The sequence below is a fragment of the Oreochromis aureus genome, linkage group 20 (assembly GCF_013358895.1).
Source record: "Oreochromis aureus strain Israel breed Guangdong linkage group 20, ZZ_aureus, whole genome shotgun sequence".
Lineage (NCBI taxonomy): Eukaryota > Metazoa > Chordata > Actinopteri > Cichliformes > Cichlidae > Oreochromis > Oreochromis aureus.
Window position 1 is genome coordinate 10,855,432 of NC_052961.1, and position 20,686 is coordinate 10,876,117.

The following is a 20,686-nucleotide window of genomic DNA, read 5'->3' on the forward strand; positions in this document are numbered from 1 at the left end:
GCTTTTTCTCAATTGTTGCATTGCCATATGTACAAGGAAAAAAAAATCTTGACAAGTTTTTATTACAAAATTGAAATCTTTTAAAATCCATAATACTTGAATGATGAAAAAAAAATCAAACAGCTGGGATGAAGTGGATGGAAAAAGGACAGTGAATATTACAGTAAACATCCGAAATCAGTGGTCTGCTGCTGCCCCAACATAGTGACAAATGGAGTCATAGTCTAATGTGAACACTTTATCCTCGTATCTGTCGAGCTGGACCATCGCTCTGCACTTGTTCTTGTCCCGCTGAAGAATACGGCCAACCTGAATCAGGTGGGAAAATAGTGATCAGTAACAGCCAATCAGATTTAAACAAATACATATATGTAAAGGAGTGAGGTTACTTTGCTCACCTTTCCCTTGTGCTCACCCAGTACCACCATTACAGAATCATATTCACTTTTTGGGACAATAGTTTCCAGCATGTCCTGCTTCACATCTGCCACAAGAAAAGAAAAAAGAAACGCTGGGTCATTCATTGAAGAAATTCTACAGTAATACCAACTAGGGAGCACTCAGGAATAGAGCCAGCAGATTCTGACATTTATGTTTGCTAATAACCAAAAAGGAAAAAGAATCAAATTAATCCCCAATCTGGGAAGTCTGGTTGTCAGATTTAAGTCAGCAGACCGACCTCTCAGGACAACAACCAATGCTTCCACTTTAGCCAGCAGATATCTGTGGTAAGAAGTCCTGTTATTATTTTTGCAACAAATACGTTTTAAAGAACAAATAAAATGTAAAAATATTATTCTAACTCAAGGTTATATTTTGGCAATAACAATAATCAGTAATCCCTCGCCTTGCTCTTCAACAGGACCATTTACCTGTAAGTAATCTGCAAACAGATTCTTGTCCTGCGCCTAAATATTCTGAGCACTTTTATGATGACACGATTTTAAAGTGACTGATTTGACATGATAGCATTGTGTAAAGTTAGCTGTTGGAAAGCACAACTGCAGCCAGAACAATATGAAGTTAATTTCAAACGAAACACAGAAACAAAACTTATCATGACAGAAAAGATCTGAGTATAAATCCTAACAGATTAAAACTGTACATATCTCTCAAATTAACTAACTGTAAACAGTATAGAAGACTGGTTATTCTGCAGATTCAGTAGTGCCAAAAAGAATAGTTCAGCCATTTTTTTTTTTTTAATCCATATTTGCTTTGTACTGTTGAAAGTTAGCTGCGAGGACCTATACACCTTTATATTTAAATATGCAAATGTGCAGATCTGGGAGATTTAACCTGAGAGAAAAGAAAATGAGCATTACAAGTTATTCTACTGGTCAACAATTATAACTTATGCATCATTGTGTGCAAAGAAATGGAGAAAAAGAGATTTAACAAACCTTCAAAAACAAATAAAGCCATACTTTTCCTTCAAATTCTAACAAAAAAAGTCATATCTGACTATTCCTTAAACTAACACCTCACAATAACAGTGATTAATTGGTAGCTTGTTTTATACTATGTACGATATAAATATACTACATAAAAAGCTTTTTTCATGCAAATTATGAGCAGCTAAAAAACACCTTAACTTGCTAGATGAATTATGAATTCAACAGAGACAGTGACAGCACACATTTTACACATTTCCTGACAAGCTCCAATTAGGCAACAGAAAACACGAACGCCACAGACTGAGAAAAATAACACCGAGCGAGCCCGAGATCACACTAATAACTCACCGTCTAACAGTCTTCCCTCTTCAGTTCGGCACACACAGGTAGACGGCGTCAGGACATCCTCCACTTGCATCTACACAAAAACGAGACTTATTTTAAGAACTCTGACGGAAACTGAAGATTTGCAATTATCACTTTTCTGTGAATGCCAGTACTTCCGTTTAAAACTAAATACAACTAATGTCTGACTCTCAAAAAAGTGAACACAGGTGAAAGATAAAGTAGTTTCTGACATGCTACATGATGATCACAAAGCAGTGATTGGTCTATTTCAGCTGCTTAGGATTAAAAGTTTTCTCTATAGAGTGTGAAAAATAAAAAAGGCTATTAAAAAGGGCTTTCTAGTCCTTTATTTTCACATCTAATAAAGCCATCTCTAATGCAAACTGGCACACCGCTAACAATTTAAAGGAAAATCCCGAGTCCCTAACCCTACAATGAGGGTATATCCAGCTTGTTTATGCTGTGAGGGCTATTTTTCTGTCCCTGTTTGGGTTACTGCACTTAATACAAAGTTGTTCTGGGGGATTAACATTTCTATCGCAGTGGGAGTGGGCCCTTCCTGGACATCACTGGTAAACAAGTAACCACACTTTGATGTGTCACCAAATCTTAAACCAACTACTCATGTCATATTAGTACTCTCTAAAACCATCATCAAAGCATCAAATGGGAGAATTTCTTTTTACAAGAATGATTTATGGCCTCAGTAGAATTTCAAAGACTTAGAGACTCAGTGCAAAGTAGGCTTGAGCTGAACTCTAGGGTATTTAGAAATCCTGACAGCAGGATTTTCAATACTGTCACAGAAAAAAACAAAAACAAAACTAGACCACCTATTTCTATAAAGCTATCTATCATGGCATGCTGCCCAGAAACACCACCAGAGGGCAGTCTCTACCAGCAGTGGCAACTGAGCTCAGTGAGCTGTGAGCCATGACAACTTCAAGTAGTAAATGGAGCAAGTCCTGAAACTCCACCTTATTGATGCAGGTGAGCAAGCCAACAAACCACTTAGTTCTACAAAGTGTGTCGTGTTGTCCCCCAGCCCAGTTTTCTAGATTAAATTACTTCCCAACTAAGTTCATGTCACAAGATGGTGTTTGTTTTATCTTCCATCCATCCATTCTGTGCCGTTTATCCTTTTCAGGGTCACGGGGGGGCTGGAGCCTATCCCAGCTGTCTTAGGGCGAGAGGCGGGGTACAGCCTGGACAGGTCGCCAGTCTGTCGCAAGGCTAACACAATGTTTTATTTTATTTATATTTATGAATTCCAATAACAGGGAGAATGGAGAAATCAGTAATGCAGTCCAACATAGACTGCAACAGTGAGACGTGTGGGCTGGCTGTATGGCTGTATGGCTGTAGTACACTCAAATAAATTAATTATTATTTTAATAAATTTGTATTTCTGATGTTATTTAGGAATTGTTTAGTTCGTTATACAGTTTAAGCCTGCTTAAAGTCAGGAAAGTTAAAAATCCCACCAAAATCTAACGAAGGCACAATGAAGCTGTGGTGGTATGTGATTCCCTAACAGCTTGCCCTTTCCTTTAATTTTTTATCTGCCTGTACCTTCAACACATTACAAATCTGTTAATTCAAAGCTGTTAATAACTGACATAGAAAGGTGTAATAAAGCTGGAGTACCTTTGAATTGTAGTACCGGCCCCCTTTGAACGCTTTGTCTATAAAGCGAACTTTCAGGTCTCTCTGGAGCCAGGACGGGGGAGCCGGTGGTCGCCTTGCTTCTTTCACTGGAGGCTTATCTCTACAAAACAAACAGCAGATGAAAGTGTGTAAGCAGAGAACATGCTGTCAAAATTATAAAGTAAGTAAAAAGCATCAGATAATTCACTTTAAAATGCTCATTAATGAAATATTGCATCTCTTAGTGACAATGTACCTGTCTTGACTTGATTCTCTGTGTTTCCTCTTCTTCTCGTCTTTTTCTCGATCTCTTTCTGAGGACTTGTGTTTTACTTTGTCGCCGTTACTACTCCTCTCATTCTCCTCCCGCCTCTGACGCTCTCTCTCTTGATCCTTTCCCTTCTCTTTCTCCCTTTCCTTGTCTTTGTGGGCTTTACTGAGGCGACCTAATTGTTGGGGGGAAAAGCAGTATTAGATGGCATTAAAAAATAATTTTTTTGCAAACACAGACAACAGTACTGGAAGAGTTATTCTTCATGGCCTTTTCATTCTGGGAAAAACACTGCTGGCTAATGTAAATACAGGCGGTGGCTAAATCTCTGTTCAGTGAAATGTCACTGAAAAGGATAAGTCTGATTCCCAGAAGACTGCATAACAGCAAGATCCCTTAGATATTTGATTAAAAAATAAATCTGTATTATATGTAACTACAATAGTAATACAAGTCTTTTACAAAACAGAATTTTGGTTTTTAATGAAATGTCACCATATTTTAAGTGAGATTTCTTCCTATTCGTTATGCAGGAAAAAAATAAAGGTCACTTTTTTAAAAGTCAGAGTTACTCACTGAGATCTTTGCTGTATTTCTCATATTCCTTGCGCTCCACCAGTTTAATGGCGTATTGGCTGATCGTCACAACCTTGCTGCCAATAGCCAACTTCACCATGACTCGAGCATTGTCTGGATCAACACCTTCTATCTACCTCAGGCAAAGAAAAATACATTGTCAGAAGTGGTAGTACAAAACAAATGCTAACTTCAATTACATTTCTTACAGATTTAACATTAGAACCTGGTGTATGTCTAAGTGTCTGCACGCCTGTATGTGTATGCACCTGCGTGTGATAGCCAAGAACTTTATAACAAATAACTGAACAATATAATCAGCTGCCTCCCACAGTGAGTGGCCACTGGACAGACTCCAGCTCCACGCTTTGACTGCAGATGGGAACGGTAGTCCTTGTTCTGCTCTGTGTACCGAAGCATGAACCAGTTCTCCATCTGCTGCTGGTTCTGGTTTGGTGGGGGCTTCTGCTCCAGCTTGCAGCAGATCGACAGAGCTGAACAAGGACTATATCACTACTCTAGTCCAAGATGGTGAAACTGGAGTCCTTTCAAACACAGCACACATGACTAGACTAACAAGTGAACCAGTTTTCAAACATCAAGGGCTCAACTCCATTCGAGCCCCTACATGCTGCCACTGCCACATGACGAGCAGTTCCAAACTGACTAGCCTTTAATCGAAATGTGCTGTGCAGCCCTCCTCAATGAGTCTGCAGAAATACCATCTTACTATAACCGCACAAAAATAAGTTCCATGAGATTATTTCATAAATACAACCCATGATTTATACATGGTTTTGTGAAATGTCTCATAATTATTTATTTATTTTTCTATTTTTCTTCATATGATAAAATACAAATATGGTGGTATGAAAAAGAAGAAAGAGTGTGGGATTTCAGAAAATGAAATAAAATAGGTGCATGTTATAACAGGTGAAGAAGATCTCAACACTCTGACAGCAGAATAAATTGCCAAAGATGCTTGTTACAAGTCCCTGTCTCCAGTGCAGGAAGGTGAGGAAGACTCAAAGGTTGCTGTTGTATTTCTACTCTACCCCTAATTAGAATCTCTTACATTTGTTATGGAGTGAAAGGGTGTAGGGGGTGGACTTGTTAGCATACTGAACTTACAAAATAATTGTGAGAAGAGTCTCTACAATTGAATCATACACTTGTATGGTTAAAATAAATAAATTTAAAAAGCTAAATGAGTCACTGAATATACTTGGCTAGCATGTCTAATACAGTCCTTGCGTGGGAAATGCTGACTTTGTTCCACAAGAAAATTATACCACACAGATTCTAGATCAACTCTACCTTGCCATAGAGATCTTTATGTGGCCCGGACTGTACCAGCACACAACCCCCGGGACCCATCACTAGCTCCTCCTCTTTTCCTCGCTCCTCGCCTGGCTTTGGGGGACGCTGATGTTTGCTGGGCTCCAGGTCCTTTATTGCCGAACGATCTGCTCCAAGACCCAATCCTTTCGGACGCAGCTGGTGCTCAATTGGCTTCACATCTCTATAGCAGTGAGGCAGGCACAGGAATAAATCAATATATATGAATAGACATGTTCAGGTTGTAAAACAGGCTAAAGGATTAAATGCTTTACTTTTATGTAGGTGAAGAATAATGCACAGTTACTAGTTATTTTTAGTTTTATAGTCTGTGCCACTGTTGTAGGTTAATAAGAAAATCCACAGGAATTAATCAGTTATACAGCAATCATTACAGCTGCCAATTAATTGTTTGCCAGTTGACTTGCAATTTGTTACTTACTGTTTAAAGGTACGTCCAATGCCTTCCTCCTTCTTCCAACCCATCCCTTTAAGCATTGCAAGTCCATAAGCCTCGACAGGAACAAGCTCATAATCTGCCTCTGTTGACTGACAAATAAATACTGCAAAATTATTTTGGAAATTAAAGCATATTAAATTCAAATACAATTCAGACATCACAGTCTGCATTAAAAATTCCCAACGGGCTAAACAAGGTGCTTATGTAATCTTTGACTTATAAAGCACAAAAAAAAAACTGTTTGTTGCAGCTGACACAGAGAAACAGCTTGTCATGCCGGTCTTACTCAGCCTTTTGGCCACAGGCTGTCAGACTGGGTCCCGGCTGACTCAGAGTCACCAGGCCACAGCTATAGCAGCAGTAGCCCTGCTCATCTCTCTCCACTGAAGGTCTTCCTCTGAGGGGGCTGGGAGCCCTCGCAGAGGATGCTGCATGAAAATGAGCTCGGGGGCACCGTGAGCAAATTTTCCCTGACTCTCATGTTTTGCTAGTCACATCCACAGTGACAGAGCAGATATGGGATGACAGTGAGGAGACATGTGAGGCCTTTACATGAAAAGAAACAGAAAGAGACCCAATTGGTTGCCTTTATGTCTCTGGGAGAGTCTGATCCTCGCCTGCCACCAAAGTCTTACTGTACTGACAAAATGTGTGTCGCTGTGTATGTATGCAGGGGTGTCTCCCAGTCCAGAGTCAGCACTTTCCCACACTCAAATTTCAGTCTGAGTCAAAGCAGCCTGTCCACCAGACAGTTTGCACTGTCGGGCTTTTTTATTTGCTCACTGCTTTCTAATAGATTATATTGGAGATTATACACATTTGATACCACAGTCGTAATAGTTTCCCATTTTTCATTCCTTTTAGCATTTCATTCAACATTTTTTTTGTTTTGTTTTAAATACAGTTTGTTTTAAAAATGTTCATCTCTAATTATGTTTTTATTGGTTTCAGTGTTAGTTTTGTTTTACTTTATTTGTTTTGTTTTTGTCGCTTTAAAATAATGCAGGGTTAACTGTAAGGGCAATATAATAGGCATTTAAATATCAACTCAACACAAGCGTTGACTCATGTCCATACAGACATCAAAGTCTAGATAAATAAAGGACCAAAACTTCAAAAAATTGACTAAATTGAGACAATTTATGTTTATATTTTTCAATATGCATGGGTTATATCCCAAAGCAATAAAAAAATATTTTAATCATTTTGTAAGTGCACAATGTTGTTCCAGTTAATTTTCATATCAGAGTCTACTCTTAACTTTTATTTGAGTCAACTAAAGGTTTTTTTTACACCTAGTTTGAGTTTAATACAAGAGCCATGTATCAGTTCCTTAAATTGTCATTTCTGTGGTAAGAAGCTGTCTTTTAGGATAAATCATCAGGTTTGTCATGTTCAAGCCCTTTAATGCTGTCACAAGCAGGTATTAGTTCATTTATAGTTCCAAATATACTGTGTGGCTACAGACCTGAATGTTTATTTTGTTGGGTTTTTTAAAAATTCCATACTAATGTTATTTATTTATGTATTTTTTATTTATTTGCTTTTTTATGCATTAATTCAAATTTTCACCATCGTTTCTACAAATAAAAATTTGTTTAAATATACTGCAAAGAATAATTATCCTCAAAACAAATAACTCCATGTTTTCTACACATTTATTTTTTTCATCATTTATTTTCTTAACTGTCATAGGCTGAGAGGTGGGAAACATCCTGAACATAACCTCAACTAAGCTTACACACATCTTTGAAAAGTAGCTAAAATAACCAAGAACACAGAGAACATGCAAAGTCCATACAATCCCAGTTAATCCCAGGACCTCTTGGTGTGAGGAAACAGTGCTAACCACTGTGCTGCCCAAATCACCGTGGAATTTTCACATTTCTTAGTCAGTACAGTTCAGCTGTAGTAGAAACAGCTGGATATGAATAAAAACAGGCATGTCTAAAAAAGCCTGTGTAATCAAAAGATCTTCTTTCAACTTCTCCCTTTAGGAGTCACCAAAATAGTTCATCAGACTTCATTCACCCTTTTCTCTGGCATCCTCTTCTGTCACACAAACCCTTCTTCTTGTTCTCTAGTGTGTGCCTTTCTATTGTTTTTGTATATATTCCCCTTGATTGTATACATTTCTCCTGTTTGCTATTTATTCCTGTTGTCTTCTATTTACATTTTATTCCAGCACAGTTGGTGTGGTGCACTCACAATTTCTTTGTACATGTACAATGACAATACAGGGCTATTCTATTCTATTCTTTACATGTCCTCTTTCACTACATCCATGAACGTGTCTTCCTCTTCACCTCCTGTATGGCAGCTCCCTAATTAAAATTCAGCCATCCCAACCTATTTTTAACTTTGTCTCCAAACCAGTCAACCTGAGCTCTCCCTCTGATATACTAATTTCTAATCTTGTTCATCCTGGTCCCTTACAATGAAACTCTTAACATCTCCAGCTCTGCTTCCTGTCTTTTTGTCAGTACCAACATCTCCACACCATACCTGATAGCAGGTCTCACTACCATCTTGTAAACTTCTACTCTTGCTGCTATGCTTCTGTCATAAATGACCCCTGACACCCATCTCCACCCTCACCACCATGTCTGTACTTTCTTCCTCACCTCTCTTGTGCATTGTCCCTTGCTTTAGATGGCTGACCCCAGGTAGTTAACTCCTTTACTACATCTACTTCTTACAGCATCACTGTTACACTTGTCCCCTCTCATTGACACACTTGTATTCTGTCTTGCTTCTACTGACTTTCATTCCTGCCTGACGTTACCTGTCATCCTGTCCATCACCATCACAAACACACCTCACCACTATCTCACGGTTCTCATCCATGTCCTGCACCACCCTCACATAGACAAGACACAGTGCAGCTTCTTGTCTATACTTCTAAACTTTGTATAAAAAATAAAATTAGGATTATACCCTTCAGCAGTGTATATGGACAAGATAATACTGTGAACTGCACAGCAAATAAAATAGAATTTATGTCCTTATGTTGCTCTCCATACTTACAGATTCAGGCCTCAGGTCCACCTTTACTTGGTCTCCATCCTCAAAGCCTTCTGGCACTTTGTTTTGCATTAACAGGGGGATGGAGAGGTTGATATTTTCTGACTTAGGGCCATTTTGCCACAGATCAAGCTGCCTCCGTGAATCTATGAAAGTAAAGAGAAGTTTTAGGCGATTTGTGTTATCTAATGGTACTCACAGCCCTGCCTTCTACACATACACAAACCTTCAATGAGCTCCTTAACAGCTTGAGACTCCACAGAGTCATTGTCTTGGATTGTGTTTTCTGTTTTAACTCCATTTTCTGAGTTCTGGCCCACTTGGTCCGGCTTGTGCCAGCGGTTCTTCTGGATCAGAGGGATGATGAGCTCCTTGGGTTTCTCACTTGGCTTTGAACTGCACCAAAGTACAAAATTAGAGCGCTGTCAGGCGGGGCCGTTTCAAAATAACACTTTGCGTTGCTAACTGTGTCCATATAACAATTATACATAGTTATTAATTGTCAAAAAGCACAGTAATTACAATGACTAGCTAAGATTAGAAACGTAACCGGTAAATTACACCGAAACGTTATGTTAGCATTAGCATAAAAAGCCGACCTTTGCAGCTCATTTCCATGAATTCCTGTCAGGTAATCTCTGTCATCTTTCTTGGCCTGAGCGTCGCTCGTCAACGGTTTAAATTTACTGGCTGTTTTGGTGAAACCAAACGACACAGCCGCTGGTTTTCTCTCTCCCTGTTGCTCCTCCGAAGACGCTATGGGCTTGGAGGAACCCTCATCTGCTCCGTGCGACGCCATTGTTGTTTGTGAAAAAGAAAAAAATGACGTACGCGGAAAGACTTGTGGTAGTTGTAGTTTATTCGCGGCACAAGAACGTTTTCTAGCCAGTTGAAGATTACTACATCTCCCGTCATGCGTCATAATTAAAGGTACAGAGTAGTTTTGACGGCGATGCTGTCCCTGTTTTGTGATTTTCAAAATCCACAGGGAGGAGGGAACAAATTAGATAGGAAGCAAATGTTCACAGTTCACGAATATTTTTTTCATATTTACAGATGAAAAATATATTATAATAACACGTGTCCCTGATAATGCTCAGTGCCATGAAATTGTTTGGGTTTAATTAGAATCAATAAGGAACGAGTAGTCATTCTAATTTGAAATATTGGGGGAATATTTCGGTAAATTTTAAGAACATATAATATTTCCAGTCGGTATTCTTTAAACTGTAAAGTTTATAAGACTATTTCAGCATTATTTTCATAATTTTACAAGCATTTGAAATCAGTTTTCATTCGTGTTTCGAAAAGCAGTAGCCAGCGGTGTATCCGGGCTCCCATACGTCCCAAAACATACTTGCAACATCCCTGAAGGACACCTTCACTAACCTCAGACCTTCATATCCTTATTATGATTTTATTACGAAACCACGCTTGCCAGCGCTGGATTAAATAACCTGCAGCGCAATTGTGGCTTAGAAAGTCTCCTGTTTAAATCTTGCTCTCACGCCTTTAACTCGTAAGCGAAAAGTGATGCTGCTGCTGCTACTGCTGCTGCAGGTACAAAGAGACCTAACAGGGGCGGTACTTTTAACTCTTTTATTCCCTCCCCTCCGTGCTCCTTAACTTCTCAAGATAACCTTCTCACTTGCCATTTATGCTTTCACTGTTTCTATCGCTGCAAAAGTCAATTTTAGTTGGACGAGCTCCAGCCTATACTCGCACTTTCAACCGGACAGTAAAGCCTAATCTAATTTTGTCTTTCTCACTTACGCCCCGGGAGCACCGCGCCTGCAGTTCAATGACACCTCTACCCGGTCAAATCGATAGTACCGATGTTGGTCTTTTTGTTAGCTGCTGCAGTAGCATCGATCAAATAACTATGCATCAGTAAACAATTAACCTGGACGATCTCGCAAACAAGGAAGGGAGGATTTGACGCGAGTAAGGCGGACATGGAGGTAAGTCCAGCCATTATTATTGACACTTTGCACAAGTTAAACATTTGTAACCACGTCTTTCATCCATCCTCCACGCTGGTTTGCCCACAGCAGTGCAGCAGCTGTTACAAATTATGAGCGGCCGCTGTCACATTTGGTGTGTGTGTGTGTGTGTGTGTGTGTGTGTGTGTGTGTGTGTATTTTCCCTCTCTCTCCTCTCCCCTCTCTCCCTCTCTCTCTCTAAGATCAGCACAGCTCTCAGAGCATCACTAGTGTCCAAATATATCCCGTCAGCCGCGCGCATCGTATCTGACTTTGTCTGGGATACAGTGGCAGCATCTACACATCACTGCATTCCCACACCTTTTTAAAAAAAAATATTATCCACCGGACTGCTGCTGCTACTGTTACTGCCGTTGCTTTTTAACAAAGCAACTCCTTTTAATTAAGTATACTGGCTTGTCATTTAACCTCAGTCGGGTCAATGTATATAGACGCGTTCAAACGGATCCTCTTTGAAAGGCTGAACTGCTTGAAGAGGATGTGTGTGTGTCAGCGGCAAGGCAGGTTAGTATTTCCCTAAATATGGGAAATCTGAGAATTTGTTGTGTGTAAGCCAAGTGTGTGTGAGGTGAGATGAGGGGGGAGGTAGAGGGTGGACTGAGAGGAAAGAGAGAGTGTGTGTATGCATGTAAACTAGTCAGCCTGCGTGTGTGTGTGAGAGAGAGAGAGAGTGTGAAGAATGTGGGTTTGTGATTAGGGTGGCAGATCTTTTGGATAACAATGTCAGTTTTAACAGATGTAGCAGCTGTTAATCACGTGCGCATGCTTGGTTGTGTGTGTATCTGTGTATGTGTGTGCACATGAGCCCTTGAATGGCTTTCGAAAGTTTGTTGAGCCCCGTTTCATAAATCCATTCGCCCGTGTGTGTTTTTTCTCCCCACTTTTCAATCCCCTGCTCCAGAAATGGTCTTAATGAAATGCTCGATGCACCTGCATCCATTTTGCCCTCAGAAATAGACTGACTTGCAAAATGCACTCTATAGTTCACAGCCAGGTGTGTGCATGCATGTGAACAAGTGCCTGGCAGCTCTCTGTACATGCTTGCGCGTGTGAGTGTTTTTGTTGCAGTTCGTTTAGGGTGTGTCCTGGTTCGATAAAGGCATCTTGTTTTAAATTGATGGATGTGTAACCCTGAGTTAATAGCGTGCATTGCCCTGGGTTTGGAAAGCAGTCAAGGTTATGCTGTTAATATAAATCTTTAATTTGTTGGAAGAGAAACATACATGGTGTGTTAGGTAGTCCACACACTGAGAGCTCGTTCTGCTCTGGTCCTCACACTGTTTGTTTTGCCTTAGCTTCACCTATGCATCCAGCACCTGTTTTGCACTATAAATAAGGAGAGCCTTTTATTCTGCATTTGTCCTCCTTTTGTTTCCAGTTATACAGCTCAAGTTTTAACCATCAGTAAGTGGAAATGCATGTCAACTCCCCTTTCACCGCTAACAAGAGGGGAGGATGAAGTGAGGTGCATTTCTCCTCTGTCGTAGTAATGCATGTCATCTGGGAGTTGGTGATTGTCTAATTATGTACCTCCTGTGTCCTTCGGCATCATGAATATTCATGCTGATGTTTTAAGGTGTGGTGAAAACAAAGTATGTGTGTGTGTGAGTGTTTTCAAGGCAGTTTACCCTTGACAGGGCAGGGCTACGCAGGCACATTCTCCCATCTGTGGTCCAAACCTTTGCTCCCAGTCGCTGCTTTTGAATTCTACAGTTGTAGCTTGCTCTATTCTTAGTTCTCAGCAGTTTGTGTGCAGTCTGATATGAAATTTCAACAACAACAAAAGCATGCGCGTGCTGGAACTACCTCTTGTGGCCATACCTGCACACACACTGAGATTCAGTTTGGATCGGCTAAGCTGCCTTTAAGTGGTTTACTCTGACTTAGGTAGCAAATCAATAACTAATCAATGCTAGTGTGTGGAGTTACAATTTACACAGTTCCATATTTGAAATGTCAAGAAGGCAATGAATCCTTGTATCCTTGAGTCAGATCTGAGTTGGACAAGTGGGATCAATATCAGGTGGTGAGACTGGCAGCAGGAGCAAGCGAGGGTCACCTTCACCCATCCCTACTGAATCAGCAGTATCTCTCTTCCACACACAACTGAAGGCACACACAGACACATATACTTGAGGGCCTGCTTAGGTTACCAAACTGCGACCTCACAAAAATGCTCATTATAGTGAACTGAACCTTCCCTCCCATTTCCTTATGAATTATTCATTTTGTTATTATGATTTCAGCCATTCTTTCATAAGGTTACCGCACCCTTCTCTGTTTGGATTCTGTTTCCTTCCAGGCTTCCACTGATTCCCCCTTTTTTATTTTTTCCATCCACTTTGAATTCTCCTAATTTCTTTCTGCTTTTCCCTTTTGGTCTCTCTTATCCATCATCACTGTTGAGGAGCTGATCTGCTGTGTTTAATTAAACTGCTCCGTCTTCCTGATGAGAGCTAATCTGGGATCGCGGCGAGGGGTGCACCGCTTTTGCGTAAAAGGGGACCTGTTGTCACAGCGCTGGTCCTCAGAGGAGATGAGAGTCTGCACAACATAAAGTGACCCACTAATGTGCCTCCTAACTTGACCTTGATCCCGTGACTCTAAATATACAGTTTGCCCAAGGCGAGCATCACTGAGCTGGTGTTATCCTGTCAGGTGTGTGTGTTTGTGTGTTTATCTGGGTGTCGCTCCAAAGCTCAACAATTTTTGGATCTTGCACTAAATCCCCTTTTGTCGTCAACACCCAAGCAGCTTAGTAATAGTTCAATAAAAACATGAACTCATTTTTGGATTTGTTGATGCTGTGCAGAGAATTTTATTTTTTCATTCCTTCTATTCTTATCAGCTATTCATTGTATTAAGTTTATATTGAGTGTGTAAGAGTAGAAAATGCTTTAGTGCATGTGTATGCCACTGTGCATGGCATTTTGAACCCACAAGCATTTAATCTTATATTTATAAATCTGCCACTGCTGTTTGTTTTATGTTGAGCACTCCCATGCCCTAGATTTGAGAGAGAGTGAGCATCAGGGAGGTTTAGTACACCCGGTGTTGCTTGTGCAGTTTGGTGTAAATGTTCGGAGCGAGAGGTCAGGGCATGGGTAAGCGATAAGGCGACAAAGTCGGAGCTGGGAGAATTTTCCTGTGCATTTTCCATCTGTCTGCCACTCCGCCAGTCGCATGAATTTAAGGTCACTGGTTATTTAAGATGCTTTACTTGGCTGACCTCCAACACCTCCTGGGAGGATGCTGCAAGATTAAGAGCAGTGTGCCTCACCACAGGTTAGGGGGAACCGATGAGCTTATAGTGCTCAGTGTGTGGGATGGGTTCAGCTGAAGGTTTTGTTTTCTTCACTGGTACCTAATTTTTCACTAAATACCCTTTTGTTTCTCATCTTCCAAGATAAATGTTTCAAGATGCATTCTGGGGTATTTTCAAAATGAATGGCAGAAATAAATGGATTTAATTTATCAGCAGTTATTTCAAAGACTAAAATATTCTCTGGTTTTGATCAATTTCTTTATCTTGTGAGATTTAGGAAGTCATTACGGACTTTGTCACAATGAGGCTAGTTTAGGACAAAAAGACTTATCGATAAGTCCAACCAAACCAATCATTAATAGTTAGGTGTAACCCTGGAATGATGCTTTAAACAATGTGAGTTAGTTTATAAAGACTAAGCTTAAAATTAATAATGATAATCAATTTATTGATTATGAGCTGCTCTTCTACCACATCAAAAGGAGCTAGTTGAGGTGGTCCAGCCATCTGTCTAAGATGCCTCCTTGACTTCCCTTAGGTAAGGCATTAAAGGAACAAGGTGACAGGGCAGACTCAGGACGTGCTGGACAGATTACACCTCCTGGTTGGTTTGGGAATGCCTTGCGTCCCCCTAGAAGAGCTAGAGGAGATGGCCAGGGAGAGGGAGATCTAGGCATCTCTGCTAAAACTGCTGCCCCTATGGATGGAATGAATGAACTATTTTACAACAAAAATTAAACTCCAATCAAAATGTCAATTAAACAACTGGCAAATAGTGAAAAACTCCATCACAGGTGTCGTGAGCTGAACATAAACAACATCAAATAGCTTTTTTGGTGGGATCAACAGACCAAACTCTTTTCATTTAGAACCTAAATGATTAGGTGAGTAATCAATAAGTCAATCGGGAGAAAAATAATCAGAAACTATGCAGAGTAGGGTCACTCAGTCAAGGAAAACCTTGAACTCCTCACCCACAGTGAGAGGATCTGGTTCTGTTATGCAACGGGATGTATAATAATACTTGGATGGTTTGGGTTCACATGTACCTCTAGTGGGAGGGCCAGTACAAATCAATATATATCCATAAAAAGGCACAAGGGGTCACCGAGGGACTTAATGATTATGAAAATGATGTGGATCAATCAATGCTATGGCCTTCCCTGTCACCAGATCTTAACCCGAGTGAACACCTATGGAAAATTTTGAACTGATGTGTCCCTCCGCCACCACCATCAAAACACCAATGAGGAAATATTTTTGGCAGAATGATGTTCAAGGCTTCTATTTACATCTCCTGAGGAATCAATCGAGGGAGTTCTAAAGCTGTTCTGGTGCTGCTTGAAGGCCAAATACCTCATACCTCACACATTATATTGGGTTTTATTTGTCACCCTTTTGTATACAGTAGTAATGCATAGCTACAAACGTCTTCCTTTAACACCAGTGCTACTGTTTTGACTCCAGAATCCACCTGTAGCAAAGAGTCTTACTTCATTTGCTCTTTTCCTCACTCATCCACACCTCACCTCCCTTACCTCACTTCCTGTCCTGGTTTCCTCACTACTGATTGGCTCCTGTGTTCCTTTGTTGCTCAACTGAATTCACCTGCTCACATTATATAAGGACTGCACTCACTCTTTTCACCCCCATATGTGACGGCAGCTTAGGTGAGTTAATTTTGTTCTTCTTCTGAGTAGAATGTGTATATTTTTAAGTTCGTTATTTAGTCTAACCTTATTTGATCTCTTCAGAACTAATCAGTCAATGTGTCTCAATCACTCGTTTAGTTAAAATACTTTAGATATAAAGTAAAATAAATCTAAAACACATGGACAATCATGGCTGTGTTCTTTGTATTCTGATAACCGTTTCCTTTTAACCTGCTAATTAACTCTCTAACCTGTAGTCTTCAGGATGAGGAATCCTGGAAACATTCCTCAGAGATTTTGGCTCTTATTGACATGATAGCATCACACAGTTGCTACAGATTTGTCAGCTGCACATCCATGATTATACTGTAATCTCCCGTTTCACCACATCCCAAAGGTGGTCTATTGGATTGAGATCTGGTGACTGTGGACGCCATTTGAGTAAAGGGGATTCATTGTCATTTTCAAGAAATCAGAGATGATCTGAGATTTGTGACACGTGACTTGTTATCCTACTGGAAGCAGCAGTCAGAAGGCACTGTCTCCATAACGGGATGAACATGTCCAGTATTAGCACTCAGGTGGGCTGTGGCATTTAAATGATGCTCAACTGGTACTAAGGGCCCAGAGTCTGCCAAAAGATAATCTCTTACAATATTCTACAACCAAAATCCTGAAAAACTGCTTTCATGCTGTTTATAACAAATCTTTACCCCATCATCTGAATGTCGCAGCATAAAGTGAAGCTCATCAGATCTGGCAACATTTGCACAATCTTTTTTTGTACAATTTTCTGTGAGCCCATATGAACTGTAGTCTTAGTTTCCACCTCGTAGCTCGCAGACCCGATGTGGTCTAGTGCCCCTTTAGCCCATCTGCTTCACAGTTTGACGTGTGTTCAGTGACGTCTTCTGCATACCTTGGTTTTACTGAGTGGTTACTGTTGCCTATCAGCCTGGGGCAGTCTGGCCATTGTCCTCTAACCTCTGACATAAACAAGGCATTTTCACCCAGAGAATTGTTGCTTACTTGATATTTTCTCTTTTTCAAAAATCCCAGAAATGGATGTGTGGAAAAAATCCCAGTAGATCAGCAATTGCTGAAATACTCAGACCAGCCCATCTGGCAACAAATGCACCACTTTTAAGTCCTTTAAATCTTCCTCACTCTGATGCTCAGTTTGAACTTCATAACATTATTAAGTCTGCCTAAGTGCATTCAGTTGGTGCCTTGTGATCAGCTAATTCATTCATTTTATACTACAAGTATACCTAATAAAGTGGCAGTGAGTGTATTAGGAAGTGTTGAGCTTGGAGCTTTGATGTTGAACACTAACTAGAGCTGCTGTCTGACTGAAATATCTTTTGGTTTAGGCCTTTTAAAGACATCACGCTGGGCCTTTGTTGTTGTTTTTACATTTTACAGATTTAGAAGTTGATGCAATCATTGGAAAAATAAGCAGGAGATTAAATGATTATGACAATAATTAATGTAACATTTAATTCAATTTAAAGTGATGAGAAATAAATTAGCAGGAAATCCTAACACTTTTGAAACATGAATCAAAAATTATTTGACTTTTTTCCTTTTTCATCTGTTTACTGTACCTTCTTAGGATGATCTAATCAGCAATAGTAAAAACACTGTTTCTGCTTTGGTGTCACGTAGTGTCATGAATGTCAGTGGACATTTATTATTGCCGTTTCAAAGGTTTGATGTGCAGCAATAGTGTTGTTGGTCAGTAATTATTATGTAATGCACAGTCATGCTGACTGGCTTATGCAGAGTTGTATAAAAACAAACAAACCCTCTCTTGTTGTTTTGTTGTTTTGTTTTGTTTATTCATTGCCAGCATTTGCAGAGAGACCAACAAATGGAGCGCTTAGGCATGCTGGTCACATTCTAGCTGACAAAACACAAAGTCAGTTCATCAATATCCACCACAATTTACATTTAGGAAAGACAACTGTTCGTCGCCTTGCATTTCAGTGAGCATGCATGAAATACAAAATAAGCTTACATAAATTCAAAGAGCATTGTAGCTGAGCTAATTGCCCGGGCTAATTTCATTACCGGAGGCTCCATTTAGAGCTGCAACAAAATGTGGACAGCAGAGCAAGCGTGACTCCACCAAGTCAAAGCAACCAAGAAGCTTTTATGAGCACATACTAGTTCTGCTGCTTCGTGAAGCAGCAGGACAACAATTAATGACGCGAAGATTTAAAATGAGATGATTAAACTGGGGAGAGCGGCGTTTGATTAGAGCAACAACTCAGAGGCAAAACGCTGATTGCGTTAAAAGTTTCTCATCTTTGGAAGAAGTTGAACAAACTCTGCTTTTGTCAAAGCCGATTATGTTAGAGAGTGATCTACGAGCTGAGAGACGGCTTTGATGGGGATGAGGGCCGGCATCTAGATAGACATCAGGAACATGCGGAGAATCACGAGAGCTGACAGCCGCTGCTTTCCCCATAAAGCTGGACCTCTATTATCGATACAGGCAGACTTTGAGAATAGGTGTTGAGGTGTCAAAACGAAGGTTAAATTCATTGCTAACAGCTGTGTGGTCAATAAAACTGTTTTAAGTGCTGTTTTGAATGGAAGTCTGTGCACCCTGGCTTCGCCCTGCTGGATAAATCTGTCACGATAAGATGTTCTTGTTTTGCTAGCCTCACCAGAGACACTTTTTCAATTCAATTATTCACTCGGCTTAACTGATGTGTTTTGCTTACACCTGTGGGGTTTTTTTCTTCTTGAAGGTCTTTCAAGACATCGTCCGGCCCAATGTCAAGTGCTATTCCCTCTTGTCCTTGCTTCGTTGCTTCAAGTTGACTTTGAATTATTGAGCTCCATGGCAAAACTCATCTCTGTAACTTTAATAAATTAACACCCTCGAGATCCAACCTGAAATAACCGCTAAGTTAATTTGTCCTGTAATAAAAATATTCTGGTCATGACTATGAACTGCCAGGGGTAAAATGGCCTTTTAGACTAATCACTGTAAAGGATTTTGTTGCCTATAAATGTAGCTTTTTGCACTGCTGTTTCAGAAGGTATTATTATATTGTGATGAGACTTAAAGTGCAATTTGACTTCCTTTTATTGGAAAAATAACTATTGTGGTTAATTAGCTAAGAACGACGAATGTTCTGTGGATAATGAGTGCTCATGTAGTTCAGGGCAAAAAGACTTTTTCATACAGAAATCTCTGTGTGGCACAGCTGTTTGTGTTATACACTGACTCATAGCCTCCAGCACATGCACTGTAGTTTCTGAATAAACAGATATGATGAGAAAAAAATGGGCACTAAGAATAGACTAAATCAAGGAGTTGTGTGTTTTGCCCCTGACAGATCACTGTGGGGGTTGAAATTACACTGAAAGGCAGAGGTTGCAAACTATAGAGATCCTCACTGGTGCAGAGGAAGTCACTGAAACAGGATATGTATTGGTCAGCTCTTTTCTGACCTAAAGGTCAGAAATCTCTATAGAGCATTCTTTTTATAGGCTTAGATATCCGTGACCCTGCATATTGTTCAGTCTATGTAATTCATGCTCTAAGAATGGCTTTACTTATAGCAGTGCTAGTGGGGCAATTACTTTGGTCCATATTAAGCTCATAACTGTGTAATGAATTGCTATTAAATTATGTACAGGCAATTATAGCCCCCAGTGGATGAATCCTACTGTCTTCCATGTCACTATTTCATGTGTTTCATAGTGGAAAGATACTATATTGACAAAAGTATTGGACCACACCTCTTAATCTTTGAATTCAGGTGTTTTTAGTTCCATTGTATAAAAATAAAATGTATAAAATCAAGTACAAATCAAAATCAAACACCTAGCCATGCAGTCTGCCTTCACAAAATTTTGTCAATGATTATTTTAAAGAATGTCGCCGCTGCAACCAGTTTGTGAAATTTGTTTCCTCATAGATAGTCCATGAGTTACTAAGTGGTGTAATTGCAAAGTCGAAGCGTGAGTGTTGAAGTAGCAGACCTTTGACATCATAGAATTCCAAACTTCCTCTGACATTAACATCAGCACAAAAACTGCACACTGGGATCTTCATAGCGTAGGTTTCCATGTCCAAGCAGCTCCAGTAGGTGTAACGTGAAGGTAACTTGGTTCCTGTGTCCTTATAGTGTACCTCTTGATAGATTTGGCATTAAGTACACAGATTTATGTTTCCACGGGATGAGCTTCGTTAGTCTTACAACTTTAGCGATACATGTCTAACGTGCCTGTGCAGGTTCTCAGTCATCCAGCTCATGGTAGTCTAAGGAGCTTGGAAAGAAAACGGCTGGACTTCTTTAACTTTCATTCAAGCAACTTAATGAAGTCCAGTCACTCTCTTTCCGAGCTCCTTAGACTTTAGTGATTCACTTTTCATTTGTTGACAACTTAAAACTAATATTTCAATTAGTCCTGTGTTTATGGTTTGGGCCCAAATCCTTGCAAAACTGCTGGGATCCCTTTTACTGCTCTTTATTTGATAAGATGGTTGATAAGATAAAGAACAAGGTAGAAACTACAGCTTTTATCTCTCAGCATGTTGCCATTCTTATTGGGAACATGTGGCTGAGTTTAGCTTAAAACACAGTCACATTGCTTCTAGCATAGCTGCATATTTTTAGGCTTGTTTTGAATCAGCATGAGAGGATGATTAAGAGCTCATCATTTTCATCTTAATCATAATCAG

The 20,686-nt window shown here is 39.9% G+C and overlaps 2 protein-coding genes across 5 annotated transcripts in view; one reads left to right on the forward strand and one right to left on the reverse strand.

Moving 5' to 3' along the window:
* Positions 1-46: 46 nt before the first annotated feature.
* On the reverse strand, positions 47-9,880 carry gpkow (G patch domain and KOW motifs). The gene is made up of 11 exons (XM_031738884.2): positions 9,661-9,880; positions 9,288-9,457; positions 9,065-9,207; positions 6,020-6,126; positions 5,557-5,761; positions 4,240-4,372; positions 3,649-3,838; positions 3,393-3,513; positions 1,746-1,815; positions 399-484; positions 47-309 (listed from the first exon to the last, which is right to left on the reverse strand). Exons 1-11 carry the CDS (start codon positions 9,858-9,860, stop codon positions 178-180), a joined length of 1,557 nt encoding a protein of 518 aa, XP_031594744.1. The 5' UTR covers positions 9,861-9,880; the 3' UTR covers positions 47-177.
* Positions 9,881-10,541: 661 nt separating this feature from the next.
* LOC116319523 (membrane-associated guanylate kinase, WW and PDZ domain-containing protein 1) overlaps positions 10,542-20,686 on the forward strand; it is a 49,746-nt gene continuing 39,601 nt past the window's right edge. For 3 of the 4 annotated variants that reach the window (XM_039604161.1, XM_039604163.1, XM_039604164.1), the window contains exon 1: positions 11,459-11,568. In XM_039604161.1, coding sequence (XP_039460095.1) covers positions 11,486-11,568 — 83 coding nt within the window. In that variant the 5' untranslated portion in view covers positions 11,459-11,485. Of the gene's footprint in view, positions 11,023-11,458; positions 11,569-20,686 lie in introns of those variants that run through there. The other variant, XM_039604162.1, reaches the window with a different exon arrangement.

Coding starts and splice junctions, on each gene's coding strand:
- gpkow (XM_031738884.2), bottom strand. CDS start 9,860: ATGGCGTCGCACGGAGCAGATGAGGGTTCCTCCAAGCCCATAGCGTCT. Junction 9,208..9,287: donor TGTTAAGGAGCTCATTGAAG/GTTTGTGTATGT, acceptor TTACTTTCATAG/ATTCACGGAGGCAGCTTGAT. Junction 3,514..3,648: donor AGAGAATCAAGTCAAGACAG/GTACATTGTCAC, acceptor TTTGTTTTGTAG/AGATAAGCCTCCAGTGAAAG.